This window comes from Sus scrofa, chromosome 2, assembly GCF_054392235.1.
Source record: "Sus scrofa isolate SSC_HxYL_T2T_F1_AM1 chromosome 2, Sscrofa_HxYL_maternal_Yorkshire_Landrace_v2.0, whole genome shotgun sequence".
In the NCBI taxonomy this organism is placed as follows: domain Eukaryota; kingdom Metazoa; phylum Chordata; class Mammalia; order Artiodactyla; family Suidae; genus Sus; species Sus scrofa.
In genome coordinates, this window is record NC_139384.1 from 83,204,852 (window position 1) to 83,219,761 (window position 14,910).

At 49.0% G+C, this 14,910-nt stretch overlaps 1 protein-coding gene across 11 annotated transcripts in view; it reads left to right on the forward strand.

Moving 5' to 3' along the window:
* ACER1 (alkaline ceramidase 1) overlaps positions 1-14,910 on the forward strand; it is a 67,084-nt gene that overhangs the window by 45,381 nt on the left and 6,793 nt on the right. For 8 of the 11 annotated variants that reach the window (XR_014837696.1, XR_014837697.1, XR_014837698.1 and 5 more), the window contains 3 exons: positions 11,375-11,489; positions 11,576-11,717; positions 12,546-12,683. Coding sequence is in view for 3 of the 11 variants with exons in the window: in XM_003354020.4 (XP_003354068.2) it covers positions 11,375-11,489; positions 11,576-11,717; positions 12,546-12,683 (395 nt within the window). In the remaining 8 variants the exon portion in view is untranslated. Of the gene's footprint in view, positions 1-11,374; positions 11,490-11,575; positions 11,718-12,545; positions 12,713-14,910 lie in introns of all 11 variants that reach the window. The other 3 variants (XR_014837700.1, XR_014837701.1, XR_014837699.1) reach the window with 1 other exon arrangement.

A 14,910-nucleotide genomic window follows, 5' to 3' on the forward strand; every position in this document is an offset into this window, starting at 1 on the left:
CCCAGGCTGTGGAGGAGGGTGGCTCAGAATTAGAAATGGACTCTCCCGGAGTTCCCGTCATGGCGCAGTGGTTAACGAACCCAACTAGGAACCATCAGGTTGCGGGTTCGATCCCTGCCCTTGCTCAGTGGGTTAACGATCCAGCGTTGCCGTGAGCTGTGGTGTAGGTTGCAGACGCGCCTCGGATCCAGCCTTGCTGTGGCTCTGGCATAGGCCGGTGGCTACAGCTCCGATTAGACCCCTAACCTGGGAACCTCCATATGCCGCGAAAGTGGCCAAGAAAATGGCAAAAACACAAAAAAAAAAAGAAAAAAAAAATAAATGGACTCTCCCATGGTTAGCTCTTGGCAGAGGGAGAATTGGGGACAGAAGTGGAAGGTGGGAAACCATGGGAATGGGGCATGTGGTCTCTTCTTTTTTCTTTTGTTTCTTTTTGTTTTCTGTTTTTTGGCTTTTTAGGGCTGCACCTGCGACATGTGGAAGTTCCCAGGCTGGGGGTGAATCAGAGCTGCAGCTGCTGGCCTACACCACAGCCACAGCCACAGCCACTCAGAATCCGAGCCACATCTGCAACATACACCACAGCTCATGGCAATACTGGATCCTTAACCCGCTGAGTGAAGCTAGGGATTGAACCTGTATCCTCATGCATACTAGTCAGGTTCATAACCCCTGAGCCACAAAGAGAATGCCTGGCTTCTGCTTGTTGAACGGGGAAGGAACCCCAATGCTTAAAGAATGAATAAGTGTTCTCTAAGGTGTGTGGGGCAATGGAGACGGCATATGCAAAGGTCTTGAGGTAAGAGAGAAAAACCGGTAGTTCGAAGCCAGCTCCCCAGCTGCCTGCCTGAGGGGGAGGGACAGAGGGTGAGAAAAAGGGCTGGTGAGGTTTCCGGGGGCCAGATCAGGAGTGCCAGGCAGAAGAGTGTGTGTGCCATTGTGAGGGCACTGGGGAGCCATGGCTGACTTTGGAGCGTAGGAGTTGATCATGTGGGGGTGGCCAGCACACCTGGTTGCATTTTACAGTCTGGCCTGGAGCCAGGGAAGGGCTCTCCACCAGGAACAGAGGTCAGGGGTGTGGGGGGGCTGGGTCAGGTGGGGCAAGGGAAGGAGTCAAGGTGTGGGCTGCTCCAGTTTGGCACCTATTTGCTTTGCCTGGTGGCCTCCAGGTGTGGCCTCCTTCTGGGCCACTGATAACTTAGGAGCATTTTAAGTGGCTAAGGGAGAAGTTGCAAGGCCCTCTGGCCCTCAGAGGCAATTGTGCTGCTGAATTTCTTCCCTGGAATCCTCCCAAAGTTTCAGAAGCTCCACGTCCCATCCTCTCTAGAAAGCTCCCTCTCAGATGCTCAGATCTGGAACAAAGGGCTGGCACACCTAGTGTTGGAACTACATAGGAAAGGTGTGGGGCGGGGGCAGTGTGGGAGTCTGGAAGGGCGGGTGTTGAAGAGACCAGGAGGTGAGAGCCAGAGGGTGTGCCTCCAGTGGCTCTCCCACCTCTCTTCCAATAGCCCTGGCCTCTGCGGCGTGCTAATAATTCCAGTCCCTCTCTTCCCTGGATGCTGTATGACCCAGGCGGGAGGCCTGCCCCTCTCTGAGTACCTGGCTATGACTGGCAGGTCCTCTGAGCTCTAAATTACACCTCCCTCTTCTGCCTTTCTTCTCCCCAATATGCACAGGAACAGTAATGAATTATGGGGTCCCTCTGGTATGCCAGGTCCCACAGGAAACTAGGACGGCATGGTCCCTGCCCTCGGGGAGGGCAGATGCCATTAACTGGCTAATCACACACATGAAACTGGTGATCATGCCCATGACACATCCCAGGCCCAGACTCAATAGGTCCCTCTGGACTTCTTTTCCCTTTTGAAAAAACAGTCATCTCTGATTCCCATCACCCTCCCTGCTGCTGGCATCCTGGGGCTGATGCTGGGGTCTGCTTCAAAGGACCCTTTCATTTCCCTCTTCATTCATCAGGAGTTGATGGAGCCAGGCATTGTCCCAGCTCTGGGGACACAGCAGTGACCACAGCAAACAAAAACACCTGTTCTCTTGGGGCTGGTGTCCTGGGCAAAGGAGGAGACAGACAAACAAGAGTCAAGGGTATAGGATGCCACTGGGTGGTACATGCTAGGGAAGAAAAATTCATTCATTCCTTTTGCTCAGCAAATGTTTACTGAGTACCTATGCACAAATGGGGCAGATGCGGTGTGCCGGAAAACCTCAACTCACAGGACCATGGAGAGGATGGAACAGCTACTGATGATCCCAAATATCCATCAATGGATAAATACAGTGTGGTCCATCCATATAGTGGAGTATTACTCAGCAATAAAAAAGAGTAAAGGGTACCTTTTGCGGCTCAGCAGTTAACAAACCCGACTAGGATCCACGAGGATTCAGGTTTGAGCCCTGACCTTGTTCAGCGGGTTAAGGATCCGGTGTTGCAGTGAGCTGTGGTGTAGGTCCCAGACAAGGCTTGGATTCTGCATTGCTGTGGCTGTGGTGTAGGCTGGTGGCTACAGCGCCGATTGGACCCCTAGCCTGGGAACCTCCATGTGCCAAAGGTGAGGCCCTAAAAAGCAAAACATAAATAAATAAAGGAGTTCCCACTATGGTGCAGTGGGATCAGCAGTATCTTGGGAATGCTGGGTTACAGGTTCGATCCTTAGCCTGGCACAATGGGTTAAGTTGCCAAAGTTTTGGCTTAAGTCATGACCGCGACTCAGATCTGATCCCTGGCCGGGGAGCTCCATATACTTCAGGGCAGCCAGAAAGATGAAGGAAAAAAAAGAAATAAAGCACTGACACGTGTTACACTGTAAATGGACTTTGAAAACATGATGCTTAGTGGGAGAGGCTGGACCCAAAAGACCACATACTGTCTGATTCTGTCGATATGAAATGTCCAGAACAGGCAAGTCCATAGAGATAGCAGAGACTGGATTCGTGATTGCCAGGGGCTGGGGAAAGGGAGGGGAAAGTGTCTGCTGGTGGATATGGGGTTTCCTTTTGGGGTGATGAAAATGTTCTGGAATTAGCAGTGCCGGTTCCACAATCTTTGAATAGATTAAGACCCACTGACTTGGAGTTCCCGTCATGGCGCAGTGGTTAACAAATCTGACTAGGAACTGTGAGGATGCGGGTTTGATCACTGGCCTTGCTCAGTGGGTTAAGGATCTGGCAATGCTGTGAGCTGTGGTGTAAGTCACAGACTCAGCTCAGATCCTGCGTTGCTGTGGCTGTGGCGTAGGCAGGTGTCTACAGCTCCGATTAGACCCCTAGCCTGGGAACCTCCATATGCCGTGGGTGCAGCCCTAGAAAAAGACAAAAAAAAAGAAGAAGAAGGGCTGAGGTGAGGGGTCAACTCAGGTCAGTCTGTGCCTCTCTTTCTCTCCCTCCTTTCCCTTCTTCCCTCCTTCCAGCCCTAAGGAATCCAACCACATCCACTTACCAGACACCCTGCTGGGTACCAGTGATCAAACAAGCAAAGCCTTCTAGGATAATAATCACTCTGTGGTACAGAGCTGTCACAGTACACATGCCAGGCCCATGTGTGCATTATTGACATGTATTATTTGCATGCATTATTCTCCACAAAAATTTACTGAGCTTCTGCTCTGTGCCAGGCACTGTTCAAGACACCGGGAATTTGCAGCAGTGGACAAAACAGCCAAACTCCCTGGCCTCATGGTACCTGGTTCTCTAACCATCACTGAGACAGTTGGAGACAGGGCCTCTGTTTTATAGAGGAAATCGAGGCACAGAATATCCCCCAAACCCTGACTGGATACCCCATGAAGGCAGAGACTTTGTTTTCAGGCACTGGTAAAGTCCTTGAACACATAGTAGGTACTGAAGGAATGATTGTTAAGTGAATGAATGAATGAATGTGAAGGCACCTGCTGGGGCCAGGACCCAAGGAGTCCCACTCACATGTGTTCAAAGCTCAGGGATGGGCTGATTCTGGCCACGATCCTGGGCTAGTGCCTCACCCGCCTCTCCAAGTCTGGGTGGGGCCAGTGGTTGGGAAATGTGGGGGCCCAGCCCCAGAGGGCAGGGAGGGAGACCCTGGCATCAGGGCGGCCTCTGATGCTATCAGAGACTCTGGAGCCATTTGGAGCCCATTACTCACAGGCATCGCCTATTGCTCTGTCCTCATTCTGCATACTTGGGGCATTATTGAGAACACCTCGCTTCATCCTGCTGGCCACTGAGTTTGGAACATCTGTACCACTAATAAGCCTATTATTATTATCTCCTTCAACAATGACAAGAGCAGCAGTAGCCTTTGCTCTTTTTGAGAGGGACCCATGTCCCTGGCAAGTGGCTTACCTTTCTTTCCTTTCTTTCTTTCTTTCTTTCCTTTCTTTCTCTCTTTTTTTTTTTTTTTTTTTTTTTTTTTGTCTTTTGTCTTTTTTTGTTGTTGTTGTTATTGTTGCTATTTCTTGGGCCGCTTCCGCGGCATATGGAGGTTCCCAGGCTAGGGGTCGAATTGGAGCTGTAGCCACCGGCCTACGCCAGAGGCACAGCAACGCAGGATCCGAGCCGCATCTGCAACCTACACCACAGCTCACGGAAACGCCGGATCGTTAACCCACTGAGCAAGGGCAGGGACCGAACCCGCAACCTCATGGTTCCTAGTCGGATTCGTTAACCACTGCGCCACGATGGGAACTCCTCTCTTTCGCTCTTTCTTTCTCTCTTTCTTTCTCTTTCTTTCTTTCTCTCTTTCTTTCTCTTTCTTTCTTTCTTTCTTTCTTTCTTTCTTTCTTTCTTTCTTTCTTTCTTTCTTTCTTTCTTTCTTTCTTTTTCTCCCTTTCTCCCTTTCTCCCTTTCTCTTTCTCTTTCTTTCTCTCTTTCTTCTTTCTTTCTTTTTCTTTTTTCTTCCTCTCCCTCCCTCCCTCCCTCCTTTTCTTTCTTTCTTTCTTTCTTTCTTTCTTTCTTTCTTTCTTTCTTTCTTTCCTTCTTTCTTTCTTTCTTTCTCTTTCTTATCTTTTTAGTGCCACACCCACAACATATGAAAGTTCCCAGGCTAGGGGTCCAAACAGTGCTGTAGCTGCCAGCCTACACCACAGCCACAGCAATGCCAGATCCGAGCCACATCTTCGGCTTATACCACAGCTCATGGCAATGTCCAATCCTTAACTTACTGAGCGATGCCAGGGCTTGAACCCGCATCCTCGTGGATACTAATTGGGTTCGTTTCTGCTGAGCCATGATGGGAAGTCTGCAAGGTAGCTTTTCAATACCTTGCCTCGTGCATCCCCCCCTAACAGCCTTCCTGGTAGCATTGGTGATCCTCTCCTATTTTACTGGCACAGGAATGGGGGACCCAGAGACATTAGGTCACATGGCCAGAAATCTGGGGAGCCCCCTCTCAATCATTGCCACCTGTCTGGTCCTCCTATCTTTCCAGGTAGGGGGTAAAAGCAAACTTTGGAGTCCCCCAGAGCTGTTCAACCTCAGAGAAATCACTCCACCTCTCTGAGATTCAAGCTCCTCATTGCCAGAGAAGAACTAGAAAGCCTGACTTTGTGGGGTGTGTGAGGATTAAGAAAGTGCATGTGGTGGGGTTCCCGTCGTGGCTCAGTGATTAACGAATCGGACTAGGAACCATGAGGTTGTGGGTGAGATCCCTGGCCTTGCTCAGTGGGTTAAGGATCTGGCGTTGCTGTGAGCTGTGGTGTAGGTCACAGACACGGCTTGGATCCCGAGTTGCTATGGCTCTGGTGTAGGCCGGTGGCTACAACTCCGATTGGACCCCTAGCCTGGGAACCTCCATATGCCACGGGAGCGGCCCTAGAAATGGCAAAAAAGACAAAAAAGAAAAAAAAAAAAAAAGTGTAGATGGTCAGAACATTAGGAAGTAACAGCCACAGCACCTTCTATCCAGAACTTTTCTAGATGCAAAACCCTCTGCCAGTTGTTTTCATGGTGATCCATCTGAGCTGTTTTGAGATCCAGTCAGCAGGAAATATTTATTGAGCACCTACTATATTCTGGTTCCTGAGGTTATAATGTAGGAAGGGGGAAGTCACATTCCCTGTTCTCACAACCAAGTTTAGTGGGAGAGCCAGGCTGTTCCAGAGCAGCTGGATAAGTGCCAGGAAAGTGGGATGGCATGGGGCTCAAAGGAAGGCCGCCTTACCCTGCCTCGGGGGATTGCAAAGGTTTTAGGGAGAAACTGATGCTCAGGCTAAAGGTGAAGTAGTCAGCCTGGCAAAGTGGGGTAAGTGGGAATGAGTACATTCCAGGTAGAGGGAAGAGTATGTACAAACTCCTGGAAGTAAGAGGTAATAATAAACACGGCTCATTCGGAGGAACTGAGTTATTCTTTCCACCCAGATTATAAAATTGAAGATGTAAAAAGGTGAGTTATGGAGGGAATTTATAAGCCATGTTTAAGAGTTTGGATTTTATTTATGGGAGTCACAGAAGTGTTTTAAGTGGAGGCTGGACTTAAGAATTTAAGAGGCTAAATGGCTCAGCATCTTCAGGCATGATTGATTTGCCCAAGGGCTGGCATTTGGTTGTAGGTAGAGGGAGTATCAGATTTGTTTGGGGTTTTGCCCAACTTGCTTATGTCGTTGGTAGGATGGTCGATCAAGGTGGTCCCCCTCCTATGATCAAGGATGGGATGTGGCCCAGGTGGCACTCTCCAGAATTTGAATCTTGAGCTTAGATAGAAGGACCAAACACCGTTTTCATTCATACCCCAAATTGTGCCCTGAAGAGCTTGTCCTTCAGAGGGTCAGAGCTATTCTGGTTTCTGGTTTTCCTTGTCTTTTTCAGTTTTTAATTAATGAGATCACTGTAATGAATGTATATGAATGAATGATTTGATTAGTTAAATAAATAACCCCCACACATGTATATTTATAGTGTAAATTCACCAGAATCATTTTCTGTTGCTTGCTACCAAAGAACCCTAGCTAATAGATCAATGCTGTTGGTTTTGTTGGATTCAAGCAATAGAATTCAAGCTTAAGCAAAAACCAAAAAAGAAAGAAAGAAAGAGAGAAAGGAAGGAAGGAAGGAAGAAAGAAACCAAAGAGAGAGATAGAGAGCGAGAAAGAGTTGGAAAGATAGTGAGATATCTTAAAAAAAATAGAAAGATGAGTTTTTGGGAAAGGCTGGCACCCAGGGTAGGTCTGCAGGATTCAGCAGAAGGACAAATACTGCCCTCAAGTATTTACTTTTTTTCTCAGCCTTGTCTTCTCATGGTGACAAGATGGCTATTTTACCTTAAACATCACAGCACTATCCCAGGCCCTCTTTAGAGAGTTCCCAATGGTGCAACTCAATTTTGGTGACTCCCAGGCTCTGAGTCTGCTCTGAGTGTCAACTTTCCAAAGGAGAAAATCTGCTTTCCCAGTTTGGGATAGGCGTCTATTCCTGTTGGGTAGGGTTTCATGACACAGACTGGGCAAGTCAGTGGGTATCTCTATGTGCTGGGGGAGCCACTGTGGACTGGGTGGCCAAGGTTAAACTGGCCTTGTCCATTGATAAGCATCAAAGACTTTAGCATGGGAAACAAGGACATATGTGGGCCCATGGGCTAGAAAACCAGTTTACCAGGCTGGGTTCTCAAACTGTGACCTTTGAGCTGGTTACACCATCACTCCAGGAGAGCTGTGGGCTTCCCTAGATTCAGGAAGGCTCCTGCCTGGGGAACCTGTACAAGGTGCCCAGGACCTAGGCTGGCAGACCTTGACCTTGTATGGGGTGAATGATTTCCTCACCCCCACCACTGTGCTCTGTAGTTTTTTTGTTTTTGTTTTTGTTTTGTTTTGGTTTTGGGTTTTTTTGTTTGTTTGTTTGTTTGTTTTTTTGGTCTTTTTACCTTTTCTAGGGACCTTTCCTCTGCATATGGAGGTTCTCAGGCCAGGGGTCTAATTGGAGCTCTAGCCACCAGCCTACGCCAGAGCCACAGCAACAGTGGATCTGAGCCTCATCTGCAACCCACACCACAGCTCTTGGCAACGCCGGATCCTTAACCCACTGAGCGAAGCCAGGGATTGAACCTGCAACCTCATGGTTCCTAGTCAGATTCGTTAACCACAGAGCCACGACAGGAACTCCTGCTCTGTAGTTTTGAGTCAGCATCAGTAATACTGGAGTTCTGAGAAATAGCAGAGCACCCTAGTTAATAGGGTACTCTTTCTTTACTTTCTAAGATGGGAGGGACATAGGCAATTGAGAAGACCTTTACGAGGAGAAGATTTTATTGGGGAGGAAATTGTATCATTTAGGGAGCAAGCTGGCTGACCTCCAGTTGTCAGGGTGAAAATGCTTATTTCTGAGCTCATGTGAGATATTCTTTGGGGCCCCAGTATATCTGGAGGAGACTTTGAGGGGCATCAAAATCCCACATCAGCATTTGGGGACTTTGAGCCATTGAAATTATGGTGCAAATATTCTCCTCACAGGAGTTTCCATCATGGTTCAGTGGTTAATGGACCTGACTAGCATCCATGAGGACATGGGTTCATCCCTGGCCTCGCTCAGTGGGTTAAGGATCTGGCATTGCCGTGAGCTGTGGTATAAGTTGCAGACAAGGCTCAGATCCAGAGTTGTTGTGGCTGTGGTGTAGGCTGGCAGCTGTAGCTCTGATTCAACCCCTGGCCTGGAACCTCCATATGCCGCAGGTGCAGCCCTAAAAAGACAAAAAAGGCAAAAACAAAAGTTCTCCTGATAGTAATTGTGTTCATGCGGTGAGAAAGGTCTGGGGATCTTTGGGTCAGTAGTACCAAGAAGCAAGTGGCATTTGCATATGTCACAAATGCAGAGGAGGAAGCCTAGGAGATTGAAGTTACATTCTTAAGTGAGCAGGGGTGCATGTGTCCAGCCCCACACCACTTGGATCCCAAAGCCCATTAATTGGAATGCTTTGGTATCAAACAAAACACCCAACTAAAAACAGCTTACCTAGAACAGACAATATCTTTTTTCTTTTTATTTTTTTTTTTATTTTTTATTTTTTTTGTCTTTTTGCCTTTTCTTGGGCCGCTCCCGTGGCATATGGAGGTTCCCAGGCTAGGGGTCTAATCGGAGCTGTAGCCACTGGCCTACGCCAGAGCCACAGCAACGCTGGATCCGAGCCGCGTCTGCAACCTACACCACAGCTCACGGCAACGCTGGATCGTTAACCCAAGGGCAGGGATCGAACCCGCAACCTCATGGTTCCTAGTCGGATTCGTTAACCACTGCGCCACGACGGGAACTCCCTTTTTTCTTTTTAAATGAAGTTGGAGGTAGATGACTTCAGAGTAGATTAACTCTTCAAGCTGCTTGGTTCTTTCTATCTTTCTTCTCTGCTACTCCTAGAGAGGTGGTTCTCAAAATATTGGATAAGGACCCTTACAATGTAAGCAACTCACATGGGATCTGGTTACAAATCCTGGATTCTCCACTTACTGGCTGGGTGCCCTGGGCTAGACCATATGACCATTCTGAGGATCAGTATCTTCTTCTATAATATGGTCGAGGGCAACTTGTTTGTCAGGGCTGTCTTATTTTATTTTATTTTGTTTTTTTGTCTTTTTGCCATTTCTTGGGCCGTTCCCGTGGCATATGGAAGTCCCCAGGCTAGGGGTCTAATTGGAGCTGTAGCTGCCAACCGACACCAGAGCCACAGCAACTCGGGATCCGAGCCGCATCTGCGACCCACACCACAGCTCACGGCAACACTGGATCCTTAACCCACTGAGCAAGGCCAGGGATCGCACCCGCAACCTCATGGTTCCTAGTCGGATTTGTTAACCACTGCACCACGACGGGAACTCCTGGGCTGTTTTAAGGTTGAGAGAAGATTCTGGGAATAATAAACCTGGCCTGGGCCCAGAACATTGTAACTGCCTAATCATGAGGAGACAAATAACCAATCCATAGAAAATATAGCTGAGCAGTTATGGAGTTCCGAACAAAGTGTAGCTGTACCTGCTGACCTATCCTACCCCAGCCCACAGTAATATTTCCTCTTTGTCTCAGCTAGCGAATGCTGAGAAACAAATCACCCTAAAGTTTAGTGGCTTAAAACAATGACAGCTCTCATTTTGCTTATGAATCAGTAATCTGGCTGGGATTTGGCAGGGACTGTTCATCTCTGTTCCACAAGGCATCCTTTGGTTCGGTTTGAAGCACGGGGAAGGAGACCAGAATCATCAGAAGGTTCATTCACTTATGCGTGTGGCAGCTGGGCTGGGAAGTGTCAAACATCTGGGGACTGAAACAGCTGGGACTCTTCCAGTATCTCTCTTGATCTTTCTGTGGTCTGTCCATGGAGTCTTTCCAGCATGACAGCTTTAAGGGTACCAAAGCTTTAAGTCTTTTTTTTTTTTTTCCTGTGCTTGTGACATTCAGAAGTTCCTGGGCCAGGGATTGAACCCAAAGCCATGCCACAGCCTTAACCAGAGCCACAGTAGTGAAAACACCTGATCCTTAATGCACTGAGCCATGAGGGAATTCCATGTACCCAGTTTTCTTGCATGGTGGCTCAGAGCTCCAATGTCACAGTCTGAGATAGCAGCTGTCAGGTGGAAGCCACTGTGCTTTTTATGACCTAACCTTGGAAGTCACACCCTATCACTTCTGTTTCATGCTGTTTTTTAGAAGCAAGTCACTAGGGTACTGCATTTTTCTTTCCTTGTCTACAAGGCCAAGGCTAACTCCTCATGACCACCACATTTGCATTTCAGTCCACTGGAACTAGAGGGCAAGCCTCAAACTGCTTCTCAAGGACTGACCTAGATGTATAGATTAATTACATTCCTCGCCCTTTTGGCTAAGGGCACAAGGCCACAGTGAGCTGCAAGGAAGCCTGGGAAATGTAGTCTTTTGGGGGGGGTGGCGTACCCACAGCATATGGAGTTTCCCAGTCTCAGGTTGAATCCGAGCTACACACAGCCACAGCAATGCCAGATCTGAGCCGCGTCTGTGACTTACACCACAGCTCACGGCAATGCCGGATCCTTAACCCACTGAGCAAAGCCAGGGATTGAACACGCAACCTCCTGATTCCTAGTCAGACTCGTTTCTGCTGCGCCCCGACAGGAACTCTGGAAACGTCTTTACTTGAGTAGTCATGTGCCCAATTCAAACTTGGGGGATACTGATGCTGAAAGGAAAATGTGGAAGGTTAGTAGATTGTCTTTGCCACACTCATCGAATGAATGAATGAACCCATAGGATAATGGATGCAGTAATGGATCTACTGATAACTGGTTAACTGTTACAATCAGGTGAAAGAATAGTTAGGCTCTGGGTTGATTAACTCCCAGAAGGTGCCAGGTGACCAATTGGGTAATGACTGAGGACAGCCCCCCTCTGCTTCACCTATCTGACAATCCCCTCCCCATATTTTCCCCCTCTCCAGTTCAGCAATGTCACCTTCTTCATCTTTGGACCTCTCATGATGTTTCTGATGCACCCATATGCCCAGAAACGCTCCCGCTACGTCTACGTCGTCTGCACCCTCTTCATGATCATAGGTATATAGGGGTCTGTGACAGCGGGCCGGTTTGGAAGAGGGGAAGGGACAGCTCTCTTGACTGCCTGCCTTTGTCTCTTTTTCCAGGCCTTTTCTCCATGTACTTTCACATGACGCTCAGCTTCCTGGGCCAGATGCTGGACGAGATCGCTATTCTGTGGCTGCTGGCCAGTGGCTACAGCATATGGATGCCCCGCTGCTACTTTCCTGCCTTCCTTGGGGAGAGCAGGTCAGGCAGGGCTGGCCCCCTGTGCATCCTGCTGGAGCCCACCTATCCTCAGCGCCCCCTCCCCAAGCCCTCTTGGGGTCCTTGGAATCCTTCCCTTGACCACCCCAGGACTTTTTCGGGATCCTGCTTGAGCTAACTGTGGACTTCCAGGGACCCCTCCTCTGAGAGTACCTGGAACTCCTGGAAATCCTTCCCTTGTTCTACCTGCTTATTTGGGATTCCTCTCCTGATCCCACCTGGATAGTTGGGACCTTCTCCAAACACTGTCTGAGCCCACCTTGGGGTCCAGGATCCCATTCCTAAGCTTACCTGGGGCCCAGAGGCCTCTCCCCTGAGCCTATCACCTGGGCTCCCTGGAATCTTCCACTGGAGCTTCCTGACCCTCCTTTTTTTGGCTAGAGACCCATCTGACTCTCTCTCCTGACCCTATTTGACCCCCTTGAGCCTTCCAGGACCCCTCTCCTAATAGCCTCTGGGACCCCTATAATTCTTTCCTTAATCCCACCTGACTCCTCCAAATCCCTTACCTGAACTCACCTGGGCCCTGGGACCCTCTTCTAACCTAAGCCCCCTTGAGACCTCCTTGTCAGTCTACCCACTCCCTACCCTGGGGCCCCCTTCAAACCCTGCCGTGCCCACCTTGGTCCCCTGGTACCTTTTATTGAGCCCTCTGGGACTCCTAAGACCTTTTTCTGAGCCCAGCTGGGCTCCTTGGAACTCTTTTCCTTTGCTCACCCATCTTTGCTGTAAGATCTTCATGTGACCCTGCTTAAACCCCAGAGGTGCCCCCCTTAAGCACCCCCACACCTGAGCCCTTTCTCTCCCCAGGTCCCAGTTCATTTGCCTGGTCATCACTGCCACCGTGGTCAGTACCTTCCTGTCCTTCCTGAGGCCCACGATCAACGCGTACGCCCTCAACATCATCTCCCTGCACATCGTCTACATTGTGTTCCAGGAGTACAAGAAGTGGGTGGTGGCACCTGGTGCCCTGGGAGGTGACACCCCCTTTCCCCTCCAAGAATCCACCCCCCTCCAAAAATACCTCACTGTGTTCCCAGCATGGAGTTCTCATTGACTTCCGGGTCAAGGAGGCAAAGTCCCCTCCCCAAGACCATTCACCAGCTAAGGGTCCGACCAGGATTTGAACCTAAGGCAGACTGCAGAGTTTGTCCTTTTTATTATGAAACTCCCAAACGTACATATAAGTAGCCTCAACAACCATCAGCATTTTGCCAACCCACATTCTGTAGTCCCCCCAGATTTCATATAATGTCACCCATTAATGGTTCAGGGTTTGGAGTTCCTGCTATGGTGCAGCAGGTTAAGGATCTGGCATTGCCAAAGTTGTGACATAGGTCACGGCTACAGTTCAGATTTGACCCCTGACCTGGGAACATCCATATGCCATGGGTTCAGACTTTCACTCTCCTGATAAGGAATTAGCTGTTTTGTTTTGTTTTTTCTTTTTCGGCCACCCCCACAGTATATGGAAGTTTCTGGGCCAGGGATCGAACCTGAGTTGCAGCTGTGACCTACACCACAGCTGCAGCAACCCCGATCCTTAACCCACTGTGCCACAGTGGAAATTCCCAGGAATAACTATTTTTAACCCATACTGGGTCATAGCAGGCAAGAGAGGGGGCTCTAAATGGGCCCATTTGAGGAGTGTTGAGTAGAAGGATTCTTTACAAAGGACTGAGGGAAGATCTCTAGGGATCTTCTAAAACCTCTGTGCTAATAAAAGTGGGATTCTGTGATCATCAAGAGACCTGGAATGGGGAGCAATGGGAGGGAGTGATTGCAAGAACCTAGAAAGAGAGAGCTATCAGAGAAGGTCTCTTTGGCAAGAGTTGTGACCTCCAGATGTTGGTTGCCTCCAGCCTACGCCAACCCTGCAAGGAGATTTTGTGGACCAAACCCAGGGGCTCCCTTGTCCTTGGGACTTTTTTTTTTTTTTTTTTTTTGTCTTTTTAGAGCTGCACCCATGGCATGTGCAGGTTCCCAGTCTAGGGGTCGAATCAGACCTATAGCCACTGGCCTATACCACAGCCACAGCAACACGGGATCCAAGCCACGTCTGTGACCTACCACACAGCTCACAGCAACGCCAGATCCTTAACCCACTGAGCTAGGCCAGAGATCGAACCTGTGTCCTCATGGATCCTAGTCGGGTTTGTTAACCTCTGAGCCACAACAGGATCTCCTGTCCTTGGGCTTTAAGTTGGGTTGGCCAATGGTTTCCAGTTGGATTGGCCAAAGGGGAGCCCCAACAGAGAACCAAAGGGAGGGAGGAGGGTGCTGTAGGAATATTTATTTTCAGGTCCACATAGTTCATCCCTCCCACCCCTCAAGGCACAGGGCAGAGTGGGTACAGGTAGGGAAGGATCTAGATAGACAAGTGGAAGATCTGGCACACACATCTCTCACAAAGTAAGTGATCCTTCCTTAGAAGAGCGTCTGGTAGCCAGTTCGCACTAACCTTTCCTAGGCTTCCCAAAGACGCTCCCTTACACCTGGTCATGTCTAACTCAGAATGCGAGCACTGCCTCTCAGATCTTCTTCATTTCATACCAGCCCCTCCTTCCCTCCTTTCCTCCCCCTTTCTTCACACCTCTGATTTGATAACAGACACTTGATCATTTGTCCTATGGTACAACCTGCATTCTGGGTTTGGTTGACTGTTTCCTGTGGTGTCTTTTTTTTTTTTAATTTCCTGCAAATTAATAGAGCTAGATTTAGATTTTTTTTTTATCATTTCATGTGTGGCACTAGGTGCTCCTTGTTACATCTCACTGAGACCCCATGATGAGTGGTCGTCCCACATTTCATGCTAAGATCAGTAGGTGGATTTGGATGGTGTCAGCCAGGTTCTTGGCTATAAAGTTTTTTTTTGTTTGTTTTTGTTTTTTGTCTTTTTGCCTTTTCTAGGGCCGCTTCCATGGCATGTGGAGGTTCCCAGGCTAGGGGTCTAATCAGAGCTGTAGCCACCAGCCTACACCAGAGCCACAGCAATGTGGGATCCGAGCTGCGTCTGCAACCTACACTGCAGCTCACGGAAACGCCGGATCGTTAACCCACTGAGCAAGGGCAGGGACCGAACCCACAACCTCATGGTTCCTGGTCAGATTCGTTAACCACTGCGCCACAACGGGAACTCCTAAAGTTTTCTACTGACCTTTCACCTACTGATTCC